This window comes from Crinia signifera, chromosome 19 (assembly GCF_055691185.1).
Source record: "Crinia signifera chromosome 19, ASM5569118v1, whole genome shotgun sequence".
Lineage (NCBI taxonomy): Eukaryota > Metazoa > Chordata > Amphibia > Anura > Myobatrachidae > Crinia > Crinia signifera.
In genome coordinates this window covers 125,404,536-125,422,421 of record NC_139226.1, presented here as the reverse complement: position 1 = coordinate 125,422,421, position 17,886 = coordinate 125,404,536, and the positions used below count along the sequence as shown (strand labels likewise).

The 17,886-nt window shown below is 45.1% G+C and overlaps 1 protein-coding gene across 3 annotated transcripts in view; it reads left to right on the top strand.

Annotated features, from left to right (window-relative positions):
* Window positions 1-14,012, top strand: part of KLHL17 (kelch like family member 17) — a 76,299-nt gene extending 62,287 nt beyond the window's left edge. For all 3 annotated transcript variants that reach the window (XM_083163280.1, XM_083163281.1, XM_083163282.1), the window contains exons 9-12: window positions 1,238-1,326; window positions 1,425-1,498; window positions 5,591-5,772; window positions 8,237-14,012. In XM_083163280.1, coding sequence (XP_083019406.1) covers window positions 1,238-1,326; window positions 1,425-1,498; window positions 5,591-5,772; window positions 8,237-8,465 — 574 coding nt within the window. In that variant the 3' untranslated portion in view covers window positions 8,466-14,012. The remainder of the gene's footprint in view (window positions 1-1,237; window positions 1,327-1,424; window positions 1,499-5,590; window positions 5,773-8,236) is intronic.
* Window positions 14,013-17,886: the final 3,874 nt, after the last annotated feature.

Below are 17,886 nucleotides of genomic sequence, written 5' to 3'. Positions count from 1 at the left end.
TACATGGCAGCATTGTGGGGGCACAGAGTGATGGGAGGAGTCTGATATAACATAACCCATCACATCACATGTGTAGTCAGCAGACAGCACATACATGGCAGCATTGTGGAGGCACAGAGTGATGGGAGGAGCCTAATATACCATAACCCATCACATCACATGTGTAGTCAGCAGACAGCATATACATGGCTGCATTGTGGAGGCACAGACTGATGGGAGGAGTCTGATATACCATAACCCATCACATCACACGTGTAGGCAGCAGACAGCACATACATGGCAGCATTGTGGGGGCACAGAGTGATGGGAGGAGTCTGATATAACATAACCCATCACATCACATGTGTAGTCAGCAGACAGCACATACATGGCAGCATTGTGGAGGCACAGAGTGATGGGAGGAGCCTAATATACCATAACCCATCACATCACATGTGTAGTCAGCAGACAGCACATACATGGCAGCATTGTGGGGGCACAGAGTGATGGGAGGAGTCTAAAATCACTGACTGAGATTAGAAATGTCATCAGCCTGATGGTCAGCAACATGGAGTCGCGACCCCATGCTGAGAAGGTCGGGACCCACTTTCGGGTCAGGACCCACAGTTTGAGAACCGCTGCTCTAGCTGGATAAGGATCCGGCTGTCATGGTAGGAAGGAAGAACAGTGCCTTCTACTACTAACTAGTGTGTTCTGTAACCATTATCAACTAATTGCCCATTTCCGTCACACGTTACATCTGCCCCACCTGCAGTGCACATGGTTTGGCCCATTTTGAGAACAAATTTGTACTGCGATCAGATCTGAATAAGGGCCTATGTGAATAAGCAGAAGGGATGAAGGGTATGATGGAGTATTTATAAAATACATTTAAAGATGATTAAGTTGATATTATAGCATGTTGCCCCGAACTGTGTGCAGGGTTTGGGTTCGGTCACTTACCATATTATCAAACGATTGGTTGGATTTTTCCAACTCGGTCTACAAGTCAGTTAAGGGTACAATACTGCGCTCCATTACTGAGGGAGAGTGTTTGTGTTTTCTGCTAACACAGGGTCCTCCAATGAATAACTTGGAAGTCAAGTTCAAACTATCTTAGAGATATGTATAACGCCCATGTCATGCTATTTGCTGGCAGCGGTGGGCTGGGTGCACCCCCCGATGTAGTAAGTAACGGACTCGTGAACGTTGTATACATGATCACTTCATAACTAACAACAAGTTGCTGTCATTCCAGTGCAGAGCGTTATGACCCGCTCACAGGCACATGGACATCCATAGCTGCAATGAGTACCAGGCGTAGATATGTACGGGTGGCAACTCTAGGTGAGCATTCTCTTTCGCTGTGAGATTGATGGAATGGTAGAGCGACCATACAGTATGGCATAGCTAATGCGTATCTTCTTTTTTTCTGAAACGTTTAGATGGCAATCTGTATGCAGTTGGCGGGTACGACAGCTCATCTCACTTAGCCACCGTGGAAAAATATGAGCCACAGGTAAGGGCCTGATTCGGATTCTAAGGCACACATAAAATCACGCAGAAGCGGATATTGGCGCTCGCTTATCTGTGGCCTACAGACTCCTTCCTTTATGTACATCCATGGTCACACCTGCCCTATGGTCTAACCATGGTCTCCTATGCTTGCAGCTGCGCGTCTGTGAAAGTAGCCTCTTGCATTGGCATGCCAGCAATACGCCCATAATACACCCAATGCTACTGGTAATTAATGCACGTTTCATGAAATCGACGGTGTACTGCTGGAAATGTGGTGAGATTTCATCAGAGATGTGTGGAAACGATAGGCATCTGAGGCACTGCCTCACCTGTCATGGACTTTTTACTTTTGACTATAAAATTGACTAGAATAATACAAAGAAGATATTTATATACTGTATATCAGGGGTGGGGAACCTTTAGGGGGCCGAGGGACGTTTCCATTGGTTGAAAATGACTCGGGGGGCCATTTAAAATAAAAAAAAACGTACAAATTGTCCAGCGGCAGCAATCCCACACTCCGGCGGCTGCCGCAGTTTGAGAGTCGCCGGGCTGTGTGGTCCGGCGGCTGTGCAGGGAGTCTGATACAGGGGAAATCTCGCGAGAGGTCGGTAACTCTCGCAAGATTTTCCCTGTCCTTGACTTCCACAAAGACCGGCTGCGGGGGCCGTATACGGCCCGCGGGCAGGAGGTTCCCCACCGCTGCTGTATATGGTCAAAATTCTGGCTTCTACTGAAATATAAGTGTCTGCCTAACCCAGGGGTCGCCAAACCGGTCCTCGAGATCTACCAACGGTCCACGTTTTCCAGATCACCTAGCTGGTGCACAGCTGTAGTCATTACTAACTGTCACATTTCCCAGATCACCTAGCTGGTGCACAGCTGTAGTCATTACTAACTGTCACATTTCCCAGATCACCTAGCTGGTGCACAGCTGTAGTCATTACTAACTGTCACATTTCCCAGATCACCTAGCTGGTGCACAGCTGTAGTCATTACTAACTGTCACATTTTCAAACCAGCTGCATTCATTCCTACTATAGATCCACAGGTTGCCTGGAAAACATGCACCGTTGGTAGATCTTGAGGACAGGTTTGGCCACCCCTGGCCTAACCTCTCAGTCTGAAACGTTGACTTTCATCACGTCTGTACCTTATTTTACCAATTTGAAAAGTCCTTCTGAGTGTTACCAGTCTTAGAGAACCATAAGTCCCAGCATGCAGGGCATAAATGGGCACGCTGTTTCTTGTAGTTCCACTACATAACAAATACCCAAATTAATCACACACACACACAATAATAAAGTAAAACTTTAATACATACTACATTCATACATACATACTTACCTATAGGGTCCCCTGTAGGCCTGTCCTCTTCTGCAGTAGAATCCTCTGACCAACGACCACCACAGGGCTGGTAGCAGGAGCGCGCTCCCGGGGACTGTCGCCCCATACACACGGGGATATGGTCACTCAGCGACCATATCCCCGGCGATTATGGCTGAAATCGCCCCGTGTGTACGGGGCTTAAGAAATTAAATGATTCTTGTTTACAGGGGTGAAATGTAATAGGGTGAGATAATCAGAAAGTGAGAGATTTGGTAAGAAATCTCCAGTTTTTTTAAAGCGGCAATCATTTACACTGCAAAACCAGTTTGATTTTGCAGTGTAAATGATTGCCGCTTTAAAAAAACCTGGAGATTTCTTACCAAATCTCTCACTTTCTCACCCTATTACATTTCACCCCAGGTATCAAACATTTATTACCAGCGATTTAAACATTTACTATATATTGCCCCAAATTGTGAGTTGCCAACTTGGATAGATTCATCAGTCATTTCAAAATTGTGGAGGTTTACCAGTGCTAGTTACGAGTCTGTGCTTGCAGTACATTATATATCCAGAAGGGAGCGATCTCTTCCTCTTGTACAGGTTTCCTCTTTACCTGAGACAAGACCCAGAGTCCTGACTATTAATATATTACTTCTTACTAGAAATGAAAACCGCTCATAGACCAAGCGCTCTCAGGAACAGCCTAATATTTCCGTTTTACAGAACCAGGAGCTGGAGGGCGACTGCTATTAAATATTAAATGTTGATGAAATATTTGCTCAGAAAGTATTTCTTTCATCTAACACTTCAGTGTTTCAAGTACTAAATCCGTCAGCTGGGGATGTTTCCCATTGCTGACAATGCTTCCAGCTAAAGTAAATGTTGGGATAGATATAATAATATGCGATTGCTGGATGTACAGGATGTGTGTAACGTACGAGAACGATTAACGATGTGTCCCAAGTATAGACGTCAGCTGAGAGCTATCGCCATTTCCCTTGAGAATACCCCGGTTCTTCCACATTCAGTTTTACACACTGCATACTTTATTAATTAGAGGACTAATTATTTTCCTTTGGTATGCGACTCCACTTTATAGATGAGTGACAAGTGTTAGCAGAGGAATAAATAGCTCCAGCCAGGATTAGTTTACGTTTCATCAGTGGCGGCTCCTGCTATTGGGCTGCAGGGACTGCAGCCCCTCCAGTGAAAACCAGGAGGTTTCTATCACGTTCGCAGGTAGTCGTGCAAGAGGGGGGGGGGGCGCATTCTACCCATGTAGGGAGGGGGGGTGCAGGATCTACCTCCGGAGCTCTCTGCTGGCTGTCTGTGTCTCTCCCAGTCCTCATGTGTCACATGATCACATGTCTTTCCTGTCAGGAGTCACAGCACCAGGCTCCATGTGTGACCTCCTCTCATGTGGGGAGGTCAGCATGTAGTAGCTTTCTGTTGGAAGCTGCTACTGCCCATCATATATACTCCTCCCCCAGTTGGGCTGCCAGTACATGGAGTGATGACAGCAATAGCTTTCCAGCGGGAAGCCATTCTGTGCACATCACCAGAGCTACAGTGATTCCATGGGCTGCTGCCTGTGCAGCCCAGAAGCAAATCCTCTGCAGTGAGCATGCCCAGACTTCAGTGAGTCACTCAGTGTGATGCAGCTGGAGGAAGGTATGCAGTGCACCAGAGAGGTGCATGGGAGTTTATTTAATTTTTTATAGTATTTGAGCCTCTGTGAATAATACTTATTGAAACTATTATTTTTGTGTAGATCTTTAATAGGAGAATAATTTTCTGTAGTTTAATTAATATTAAAGTTATTCAAAGTGTGTGTTTTGCTCTGTACCTGTGTTTGTGTGCATCTGGGTTCATAATTTGTTTACAGTATATGCACATAAACACTGGTATAGAGCAATCACAATCAAGGTTACTTTATTCCATAGTTTAGGGTGATTTAAAGTAGATTATCTGTATGTTGTGTTCCGTTTGCAACGAGCAGTACCCAGGCAATTGCAGCCCCCTTAAGTCTAAAGGCCGGAGCCGCCGCTGCGTTCCGTATTGTTTTCTCAGTATAAGGTGCCGCCAGAGGGGTAGCAGCATAATCGTTATGTGACTTTGTGACCCCTCCTCTGGTAGAAGGCCGCCTGGTCAGTACATATAGGGGGTCATTGGGTCCACCCTATTTAGGTCAACCAATAAAGGTCGACAGGGCTGAAATAGTTTGACATGGCTAAGGTCAACATGGTCGGAAGGTGGACGCAAGCATTAGGTTTCACAATATGAATGTCGACTGTCAAAAGGTCGACACTTGTTTTTCATGGGTTTTTTGTCCCGAATGTCGACATAGATGACATGGACACCGATAAGTGTACCGCCTGGCTCGCTGCGCTCGGCACACTATTTTATTCTCCCGCCACGCCGTAGTGGATGGTAGGGCATGAAATACCGCATGTTGGCTCCCCCCAAAAAAGTAAAAAAACGCACGTCGACCTTTTAGCTGTCAACCTTCTCATTGATTGTCGCCCTAATGCTTGTGTCAACCTTCTGACCATGTCGACATTAGCCATGTCGACCTAAATAGGGTCCCCGTGACCATATCCCTTCTACAGAATGACGGCTATAAGCTGGTTGGTTGCTATGAGCTACCATCTCAGCCTGTCCGCTATAGAACGTCTGATAAAGCAGATATGACACACGGTACATGAAGACATCACGGTTCTATGTGCAAGGTGACTTATCCCGCATTTTATTCTTTCCCCAGATAAACACTTGGACTCAGATTGCTAACATGCTGAGCCGCCGCAGCAGCGCCGGAGTGGCCGTACTGGAGGGCATGCTGTACGTAGCAGGGGGGAACGACGGCACAAGCTGCCTGAACTCTGTGGAGAGATATAACCCGAAGGCAAACACATGGGAGAGTGTGGCACCAATGAACATTAGAAGGTAACCGATGGTAGAGGCAATGTGGAAGCCGATGGTAGGACTGCACTGTGGAATAAATAAACACGTATATTTTTATTACTCACATCAGCTGTTTACTATCCACAGAAATAACACAAATGTACCATATGCTGTGGTTAGTTAAAGAAACAAACAAACAGTTTAAATGGATTCAACCGCTAAACGGATCCGATTGGAAGTTACCATCAGTCTCATCTATCTCCCTACTTTAATATCACATCAAAGGAATTGTTGATGCTTCACAATCACTATTCATGTACATGAGAGGATTTTCTGCCATCAGATAACCTCCAGCTGGGAGGTTGGTGCGAGCATTGGGGATGGGGGGTTTCTGTAGCCCCCCTGCTGTATAGCCTCAGGAGCCTATGTAATGAGGGATAATCCATTTCCTCTGGGGAAAACTTTACACCGTGACTATTTAACAGTCTTGTAAATATATCGATCTATGTCATCCTCTGTTGCTGAAGATGCACATCACGTGGCACAATTAGCCTGGTAATAGCGAATTGCCACAGTAATAGCCTGGTTTTCATATGTGGGCTTCTGTAGTTCTAGCCACGCTGAGACCCCATTACTGTTTATTTTGCTGTTGGTTAGAAGATAAAAGACTTTGCTCTGTAGAAATCTCGATGTCCTAAGGTCCATCTGATGAGTGTCCAAAGGGGCATTGCTGAATGTTTTAGCTTCCCATTGTTTGGTGTTTAAATCCCATTCTCAGATCATGAACTGGAACAAAACGCTGGAAGAAGATTGAATAGTGGTGGCCCAGATTACTTCCTGTTACCTTAATAGTAAACAACTAAGTCCTTTTTAATCTTATTGTAAAGCTGGGTACACTCTACACATTGGGTAGTATTCAAGGGTTGCCGACCCTCCCGGAATTTCCGGGAGTCTCCCGAAAATCGGGTCCCCCTCCCGGCCCCCCGGAAGGGTGGGCAACCCTCCCGGATTCAGGGGGGACCCCCGCTGACCCCCGGATCGCGGCATTAAAATGCCTCGGGTCTCAGAGGAGGGGGCGGAGCTAAAACGGCACAATCACGTCATTTTAGCCCCGTGATGTCTCTAGCAAGCCCCGCCCCCTGTGTGGCTGCTGAATCTCTCCTCTGCGGGCTTCTCCCGGAGAGGAGAATCTTAAAGTCGGCAACCCTGTTGTATTCAATGCGGCCGGCGAGGGGGTTAAACAGCAAGGATTGCAGAAAACCAGAGATCCTCGCTGTTTAACCCCCGCGCCAGCCGCTCGCCCTATTCAACGTTCCGGGGAAATCCTCGCCGTCACAGGACGGCGAGAATTCCCCAAAACAGCGAGACCCGCGGCTAATGCAGAAAACCCGCTGTATCTAGCCGCGAGTCTCGCTGCTTGTAGAGCCGCATACGCCAATTCCCCCTCGCTCAAAAAGCGTAGTGAGGGGGAATTGGCGTATGAGGGGGTGAGTTGAATACTGACAGGGCGAGTGGTGACAGCGAGCAGGAAGCCCTGCTCGCTGTCGCCACTCGCCCACGGCATTGAATACACCCCATTATGTCATCTGATTTTCTAGTGTGTAACCACCTACGTGTTGTCAGCTACATCCTCTGTCATCCCTACATGCAGTGCCGGATGTTGTTAGCGAAGGCCATATTTACGAATGCAGCATGGCTGTCGCTGCCCTCATTATCAAATGTGTATGCACCTGCCAATGCTGGGTCCTATCACTGCTGATATCGGTGCTGACACATTGTAAGGTGTGTACAAAAATGTTTTTGAAGGTTAAAAGTAATAAAAATACTAATTCTATTTATATAGTAAAAGTAATAATAATACTAATTCTATTTATACAGATAGCGCAGGGCTTGTCTTTGCTGGGGATGGCGGAGGACTCGCCACCCGCCATCCCCCGCCCCGCGCCATCTGTATGTCGGAAGGGGACGCGCGTGCACGAGGTGCACGCGCGTCCCGTTCCGACGGAGCTTTTGCCCGGGTCCCCGCCGGCTTCCCCGGGTCCCCGCCGGTCCACACCGCCCCCCCGCAGCCCCCCGCAGCCCTGCCCGTCTCCCTGAAGCTGGAGACGGGCAGGACTGCACCCGCCGCGCCGCCTCGCCGCCCGGCTATTGAGACGCTCGTGCGTGGGAGACGCACGAGCGTCTCATTCAGCCAGAGCGCCAGATTGCTGGCGGATCGCCAGGGACACGGTCCTGGCGCTCCGCCAGCAATAATAAGCCCTGCTCCATCTGTATAGCGTTCTTTCTCCAAAAGGGCTCAAGGCGCTTAACAGATAGAATGAATGTAACACAGTACAGGAACAATGAAGTAAAGAAAAGCATTTCAAAGAAATGCTTGCATAAACAGGAAGGTCTTCTTGTTTTTGAAGGATTCTAGAGTGGGGGTTAAGTTCTAGAGGCATCTAGGCAGTGGCTGTGAGATGCATTGTCTTGTTTTAGATGTTTTGCTAATCTTGTCTTTCTACAGAAGCACTCATGATCTTGTCGCAATGGATGGGTGGCTGTATGCAGTAGGAGGCAATGATGGAAGCTCGAGTCTGAACTCCATCGAGAAATACAACCCGCGTACCAACAAGTGGGTAGCAGCATCCTGTATGTTCACCCGGAGGAGCAGCGTGGGGGTGGCAGTGCTAGAACTTCTCAACTTTCCTCCTCCCTCTTCCCCAACTCTCTCCGTATCCTCAACCAGCCTCTGACAAAGAATCAGGTCCATTACATCAAGGAGAAGCCCACTGTGTCTACCATAGATGACCAAGAGGAGCTAAACACTCGTTTCTCAGTTCTAGGGGACTTCTTCTCAGGACATGTCATTCGTCCATGTAACGTTGCCACTGATGGAAAGGCCTGCATCCCATTGCAAAGGTACCTCTTTGCCAATTAAAGACTGTATCGAAGACCCACCAGCAGCAGATGGGTTCGTACAACTCTATCTAGAGGTCCGGAAAGGGTTTTTCTTCACGCTGTAGCATCCTGCAAGTCTCCGCATCAGGGAAGATGGCAGTCTTTTGTTGTATTGCATTGCATTGTTCTCTTAAGCAGCAGAAGGGTTTCGGCCATTCTTCCTCTATTTATTCATTGACATATCATTAAGACTAGTCATCAAGAATAGACGTCTCTTGCACTTTAGACTTTGGCCCATCTATGTTTAGAGAATTATCTTTGAAATACAGGTCATAGAGTGAAGATGTTTTTTGAACAAAGAAAGAAACCTTGTTGGATCTTTTGGACGCTTTCAGGTTATGAAAAATAATATCCTGTAACGTCCTCGCTGGACTGGTATGATGTGCCATTTAAATATTACAAATAGGCACTATTATTTATTTATTTTTGCTTCTTTTTTTTTTTATCCCCATGTTTACCCAGTAGAGTACAATCCATCAGGATTATTTATATAAAATGACCAAGCGCCTGGTCTACATTGAAACAGATTTCTGTTTTAGAGAAACAAAACACAGCACTTTACTGCTACGAGATCTAGAAGAACGTTTCCATTCCTTGACACAAATTCAGTGTTTGTTCACTCCCCGTATTGGTAGGGTGTTGTAACACTTAAGTGGAAGTGGTTGAAAGCAAAAAAAAAAGAAAAGGAAAAAAAAAAACCTGCAAATTTCAAAATAATTTTTTGTGATCACAATTGGAATTGTTCACACTGAGTGTGAATCACAAGTGTGTGCATTATCCCACAGCAACCAATGAAATACTAACATTGTTTGATCTTTTGCAATTTATGGTATATGCTCACAGGTAACTGTATAGAGGGCGGAAATGTGTTGCTGTACACAGTGGGCCTTATTCAGATCGCTTCGCTTAGACACAAATTTGGCCAGTGTCCCGATGTTGTGCGTATGTCTGTACGCAGAGAAGTCCGGTCGCTGACCATGGGGTGGAGAGAGGCGTTGCGGCCTGATCAGGGTCATTACCGTAAGCACACCCTACGTTTCATGGGCGTTCCCATGAAAACACATGCATATGGAAATGCAGTCGGGATGTGTGGGAGGGGCGGAGAGCTGACATGACCAGATGTTAGCTGCCCGCCCATAAACCCTGCTTTTCTTTGCTCATATGTACGAGTGGTATAGACCACTCGTGCATGGGCGAGCACTTTCCACATCATTCGATGGTCGGCGATACTGTGTTCATCAGAAAGTAAGCACAGCATCAACCAACCTCAGAATAGTGATCAGTGTCAGTACTTACAGCACTAGCTTCTAAGGCAAACTGAAATGCAGTAAGCCACACCTGGAGCCAGATGCACCAAGCTTCAGAAAGGGTTGAGAGTGATAAACAACCAGCCAATCAGCTCCTACCTGTCATGTTACAGGCTGGGTTTGAAAAAATGACAGTAGCTATTTGGCTGGTTGTTTATCACTCTCCACTTTTTGAAACGTGGTGCCTCTGGCCCCTGGTGTTCTACCTCAGCATTGTGTGTGCTAACATTCGGTACTTCCAGTTCTCTCAATCACTGTTCTGAGTGCATGAGTATTACAGGCTAGACAACAGCCACCAATGAGCCTGTAACCCATTCACACCAGCATAATTTCCCGGGTGTGGCCCGGGAACAACCCGCGACTAGCGCAGGTGTGAAAGGTTACCGGGCCAAAATACCGGCAAAAAATGCAGGGATTTCAACCCTGCTATGGAGCAGGGTTGTTCCCGGGTTTAACCCGGGGACCTGACCGGTGTGAATGGGGTAGGGGATACTTACCCGGGTTGCCGGTCCTCGGTGTGCTGTCCGGCCAGGGATCCACACCGGCGGCTGGCGCAAATGATGGGACAGGCGGCAGATGATTGTGACGCAGCTCTCCGGCGGCAGTGAAGGCACCGGAGAGCTCTGTCATCTTCATCCGCCGGCTGTCCCGTCATTTGCGCCCGCCGCCCGTGTGTATCCCTGGCCTGCACGGAGGACCAGCAACCGGGGTGAGTATTCTACACACCTCCTGCCCGCCTCCACCTCCATCTGCCCGCCTCCTCCCCACCTCCTGCCAGCCTCCTTCCCGCCCCCTTCACACACCAGAAAATGCAGGGACTTTTCTGGTGTGAAAGTGGCCAACCTGGGAATGGCCCGGCATGATTCCTGGGCCATATTCCTGGGTGGGTCCCTGCATTTTCTGGTGTGAAAGGGGTATTAGAGAAACAAAAGCAATTAGCAGCTATAAATTACTGCACCTTAGTAAATGACCCCCACAATTATGTGCTACAAATTGCAGTTTTGTACTCTTAACAAGTGTGTTTTTTTTTTCTTTGAAATCAGCTGTGCTCCTCTGGGTGCTAACATTTAACATGTCCATATCAAAAAAACTTTCATCACCGCACAATTTGCACGTAAACCTATTTTCGGTGCTTCTGATGATAACTTTCTTATTTATTGAGAACCATTCGCTGCCATAGTTTTATTGTTCTATAAGGTTAATATGAAATGTTGCACTTCTGCGTGAACTTAAGTATATTTTTTAAGAATAACTCCGATAAGCATATATATATATATATATATTCTCATCTCATGCTAAATAACCTCACACTACTTCTGCAATAAACTCTAAGCTCCATAGATATATATATAGAAAAGGAACCTCAGTATATAAATACAGTACGTCACCGTATGCCCATGCTTGATGCACTCGTCTAACATCTCCTGTTCTCTTTGTCAACTGCGGTTTGTTTTTGCATGTTGTCAGACATAGCTTTTCCCGAACTGAGCATCATGTGCTTAAGCCCACAATGCACCTCTTCATGTTGCGTTCTACAAATTGGCGTCACAAGTGCTTTCAACACCAACTATGATGATCAATACATAGACCCAACATGTGGCCATCCGTGGACTGCAATGTTGTTCGTGTCATCAATAACTAACACAGATATCAATTACATTTAACCCCCCTCCTACACTAAAAGCGACATTTTTATTTAATGATGCATTATTTATTTAAGTATTTATTTATTTGTTGAGTAACCATGCATATTGCAATACCCGACTCATTTTTATGCTACATACACACTGGAGTTTGCAGGCTAAAATGTATTATTGATCTCTTTGCATAAAGGTAAGATTGTTTACATGCATTTACTATGTAGTTCTGTGTTTACAACCTCGTTCAGCCTGCATCGATAAAACGTGCCAAAAGTAAGTTGAAGCCGAATCTGGTTGAAGCCGAATGCAAGTGGAAGCCCATGCACTTGTTCTCATGGTTTATTTGTAATGCGCCAGTAAACTGCCCACACCAGGCCAGTCGGGTGTAAATGCCACTTCACCCCATCATTGCATTTACAATGTGCGTCATTGATTTTTCACAACATTTAAATTTTAAACGCAGCATTTTAACTCCATGATATATGTAGCCTAAGATGTATCAGTAATTGTCAACGTATCTTTTTGACATTGGAATGAAGAACTTTGTGATCAATTATTTAAAAAAAAAAAAAGAGAGAGGGTACTTTAGCCCTAGCAACCAACCTATGTGATTCATTACAGAAATAGAAACGATATGTTACTTCCATTTTTTCCGTGCGCCACTTTTTTTTAGATGGCCTACATAAGGACTTACATTAATTAAGAAAAAACTAGGCTTTATAGCCAAATTAATTGATGGGATACATACAGCTTTGCTGGCTATCACATCTTACACGATCTCTTTATGTTGTACTTTACAAGTTCTTTGCCTATGTTATAGAAGGTGTCAGCCTAATCCCGTCTTCCTTATCTAAACTGTTTCGACTCTGGTAGAGTATCCTTCTATCTTTTCAAATTAAATTAATTCTGAGTATAAGAATGTTCAAAAGACCTCTATATTTATTGGTCAGATAGAAGCCGGGTAACTCGGTGATCTGTTGGGGAATCTGCAAAATCCAGAAAGTTTAAAATCTCGACTGACCGATCCTGTTCATTTTATAGGTTGGAATCGATTATTTCTAACCTATTTACTTTCTGCCCACTGACCCAGGCATCAGGAGAACAGGCCCCTATAGAATGCAACTTGACTTATACGACAAAAGATCTCTTTGGAATATTCATAAATATAATCAGTTTAGGAGTTTATTGGAAATAGGGAAATTTGCGATGAAGTTGGGGGTTATTGGGCAAGATTCTTTCCAAAACACAGGAGATACCCTGCAAAGTAATCTTATTGAAGGACACGGCCAATGTATGTACTGTGTCATAAATCTCCAGTCCTGTCGCATAGAATTTATCACATCTTGACAGGACTTATTAGGCTATGAATGTTGTTTATAGCTGATTTGTAATGATCAGCTTGTGTTGTAGTTTTAGTGGTCCTTTAAATACTAAGGAACTAATTAAGAGTCGAAAGCTGGCAATGCATTGGCCAGTCCGGATACTCAGCCTGGAACACAGGATTATTATCCAAGTCCTTGGGTGGTCAAACTGGATGACACAGTAGTTCTGTACAAGTACGAAGAGATAAGATCACTTCCATCGAGGCTTATTTAGTGTTCTACCTCAAGATAAAATCAGGGTGTTTTACGGGATCGATTGTACTCTTGAATTGCTGTCATTTTGTGAATCCTGCACAAGCATCTGTATAATGTCATCGATGTTACAATCTAATAACCATACTGCCATTCTATTTCCATCATTGCAGTCACCCTTTTTATCGTCCCTTTTTTGTCTGTTACCATGTTGCACCAGTCTACATGTGTTTCGTCCATGAGCTTGACTTCATTTAGCTTTTTCCAATTGACTTCTTCCATGACGTTAAGCCAGATCCTCCACCAGACTTTGGTATACGTCACAAATGTGCTCACTTTTTTTCATGTTGATCGTTCTTTAGTGAACACTATTTGTTCATGCTGACACTGTATAATAACTGTACGTCTTGCAGTAATATAGAATGGGTGGAAGCCATTATTTTGCTGGGAGTAAAATGGTTACAAAAAATATGTTGGAAATAGTCTCATCAGAGAAGGAAAACTATATGTGCAGTGTATTTTTTTTTCCTGTAAATTTGTGTTCAGCATGATTACAGTAATTATTAATACCTGGGAAAGTTACAAATTGGAAGGACGTAGCAGAAATACATTCAGTGTGACGGATCAGATTTTCAGGTCGTACTAATAAAGGTGAAATAAAGCAACTTGTTAAAATTTGCCTAAATTTCCATTCTGTTTACCTGGCAGTTCAAATTTTTTTTTTTTCCGAAACTGTTCATTTTTGTATGTATTTTGTCCTTTTCTTTTGTTGTTCACTATAAATGCACAGTTGCCAAATAAACATATTCTGTAATCCTTAATATAGTGGTGTCAACATTCATTGTTGGAAGAACCTGATGAGTTGATTGGCTGCAGGCTGAAAAATATCTTCAGCACACAGACTGGCTGCGCCGTGAGGGGTGGCCGGCTGTGCGTGCAGAGTCCCTGTCCATGGCGCAGATGCGGGTGCCGCTGCTCTCCCTCCCTGCTACTCAGCTGCGCGGGGCGCCGGCCGCTTGATGAGGGGAGATGGTGTTAAGGATGGCCACAGACCATCGATGATTCAAAATCATCAATGTTTTATGGCCGATGTTGAATACTTTTGCCAACGATGGGGGAGAACCAGATGGTTTCCCTACATCGATGGCACAGCAAAACCAAAGTTTTGCTTCCCCCCAAAGTGCCGGGACAAGGAGCATAGCTCCGCCCCTGACACCTGTGAAGCCCCACCCACGTGTTTTGATTGGCCCACAGGCCAATCACTCACACATAATAGATGACCATCGATACCCATTGCATAGTTTTCACTATCGTGCCTCACGGGCCTATTGGGAAATCTGGCCCTGCAGTCAAAAAGTTGACATGTTTTTTCATGTTTTTTTGTCCTGGATGTCGACATGGACACCGTTTTGGTGCATCACGTCCCCTCCCATGGCTCGCTGTGCTCGACGGACTATATTATTCTCCCTCCACGCCCTAGTGGATGGTAGAGCAGCTGTACGTATACACAAAACAGAAGTGACCTGATTAACATGATGACATTTTCCGTGAAGTGTGCCATAGATTAAGAACATTACAGGTTTATTATAACCACAATCTACATTGTAAGGTAATCTTGCTTTAGTTCAGTCAAACCCAGCTATCGCCTTAGCTGGCAGAGTGCATAGCCGGTCACGTTTACTCACGCCCAGAAAAGAGGTAACCAAATATACATAATTACTGATTGGAAGGACAAATCAAATGTCTTTATTTACAACAATAGTCCTGGATTGTAAAAAAAAAAAATCAACTTAATAGTGCAGAAGTTAGTTCAGAGTCCCTAACAACAGATTAGACATTATCTAGATGGACTTTTGCAGCAAAGAGGCCTTGCTTCTGTTTACTAGCACCTGTTAAATCACTGCCATAAGGACATTATTGTCCAGTGTGTTTACAAGATTTTGTTTTGAAGAACAGGATTCTTATGCTGCCCATACACTTATGCGATCGGATTAGATGCAACATTTTATGCGATCGCATTCTATGCCAATTTTAAAACACTGGGAGGCCCTCTGATTGGCTGAGAGAGCTCAGTCAATCAGAGGGCTGCCTGAGTCTTTCAAACAGTTTTTTAAATTTCTGCCGCCACTGCTGTCCCCTGCTGCCCACTAGCGCTCCGTCACAGCGCTAAAGTATGGACACCGGCAGCGGTCCCACCGGCCCCCTCTCCCCAAACCAGACGCCACCAAAAGCGCCCCCCACCCGTGGATTGTATTTGGGCGATCACATACGATTGCTCCTGCAATTCCATAGCTATTATGTGCAGCACATACTATGTATAGACGTGACATTTGACCAGCGGGCCCGTTTCCACTACGCATGGGTACTGGAGGGCTATCCCAATATTCTTATTGAGATGCATTTTGCAGATACAGAAAAGAGCATTCTGTAGAAGAACTATGACCAGTTGATCCCAATCATTCATTGCGCACATCTTGGAATACGCCATGCAGACAAGTCAGAGACTGGGAATACGTGCACAAATGACAGTTCATGTCAATGATTCTTGTGCTTAGTAAATGTTATTTCAGTCTCTTCAGATGTTTGTTTTTGTAATATATCAACCATCTGTTTTTCTGGAATACATATACGAAATCCTGGCGGTAGGAATCCCGATGTTCAAAATCCCGACGCCAAAATCCCGACAAGGGGAGGGGGCGTGGATCGCCCTCCCCCCCCCCACATACGAAATCCTGGCGGTCAGAATCCCGATGTTCAAAATCCCGACGCCAAAATCCCGACAAGGGGAGGGGGCGTGGATCGTCCGCCCCCCCCCCCCCCCCCCTTGCAGGCTCCCTGCGCTCGTCACGCAGTGGGCCCGGGGCCTTGCTACGCTCGGCACACTAATTCTCCCTCTATGGGTGTCGTGGACACCCACGGAGGGAGAAAGTGATGGTATTTCGGCGGTCGGGATTTTGAATGCTGGGATTCCGATCGCCGGGATTTCAACTGCATCCCATTTTTCTTAATTAAAAAAAAAAGACATTTTGGACAGAATACTATTTAGAATAACCAGTCTGGGTATAGGAACACCTTGGCTGCTAGGTACCATGCTTCTTGCTTGGTCTGTTATTGTTTTTCTAGAATATCAGAAGTTATACCCATATCAAATTTTTACTTGCCTATGGTCCAGCATTGCTGATGTTTGACTGATCCCCTGGAGATGCACAGGAAGCCCATGAAGTTGGTCCAAAAGAGATGGAGCTGCAAAACTTGACCCCCCGATGCATTCTGGGAGATTCTCGGTACTGCTAATCATCCTAAATCTACAGATTGCTGACATAGAGCAAGGTAGTAAGAAATCCGAAGATGCATTAGGTAGCCTGGATCTTGGTCATGTAAAACTTTGAAAGTCAGTAAGGCAAATCTAGATTCAACGTATTGCAGGTAGCCAATGAAGGGAGTGAAGAATGGACAATATGGGGCAGGAATGAGCTGATTGGTTAATAGCCTGGCGGCTGCATTTATTATGCAGTTTTTTCCTGGTAGACCCAGGTAGAGTGCATTGAATTAGTTCAAACTTGATGAAATAAATGCATGTATGATTTAACAACCAGGGTATACCTTTTCAAAAAAGGATATATCGGGCGCAGTTATTAGTGGTAAATTTGTAAAACCACAGCTGAAGATAATTTAATTATGCTGCTCCCACATGAATTTGAATTCAGTAGAACAAAAAAAAACCAGGAATAATTAGAGAGCGCACTGTGTTGATTCAATACTTTTAATTATAAAAATAGGTAAAATATACTAAAATAAATTAGAATTTAATAAACATAAGAAAATTAATACATACAATTATACTGTTAAAAACAATATTGCACTATATCCAGCATGGATCGTGAGATTTTTGTACAACCGGTTGTAAGGTCCCACTGATGTTTAAAAATATATATCAGCTCTATGGCACAAGCATTAACGTCCAAGTTCCTTAGGTTCAATTTATCTTTTTGATAATATTAAACGGATAATTACCAGTCCCGCTGAGCTCCAAACAGGAGATGATGGTCACGGAGGAAAAGGGAGACAAAAGTTCCACTGATAAATGCTAACAACCGGCGGAGCTCAGTTGTTGTAAAGCCACCGTCGGGAGCCGATATGCTGTGTAACTTATGATGCCTGATGGATTTCCCTTTGGCGTCCGCTTCCACCGGCGGGACCCAGTTGTAGTGAGGGTCACCGTCGGGAGCAGACGGTCCGTCTCCGTATTCTCCGTACCCTCCGGATGTCAGTCGGGAGGAGGGGAGCTCACACGTAAGCCTGATGTTGCTTCACCGCTCCTGAGCTCGCCGCAGGTCACTCGCAGCGGGCGGCCGGATAGCGGTAATAAACTGGATGTCCGTGGAAGGTTAAAGGGCTGGAACTGGATAGACTGCCAAACAGAGCTGTGCTGGATACAAAGCTTGACGCGTTTCTCCGTCTTTCAACACTGACGGTTTCTTCAGAAGCTCAAAATACCTACTGGTCTCACTGGTTAAAAAGGCAGGTTGGCCAATCACCTTTCTAGATTAATTGCATAACACCGGTTTCCAATCTGTTCATTTCACAGGTGTGTCAAGGTGACGTATGGTCTGAATAAATCAATTTAATATACATACTGTGGATATCATCGTTATATAAATTACTTCTAATTGAATCATATAATTCATTATAACA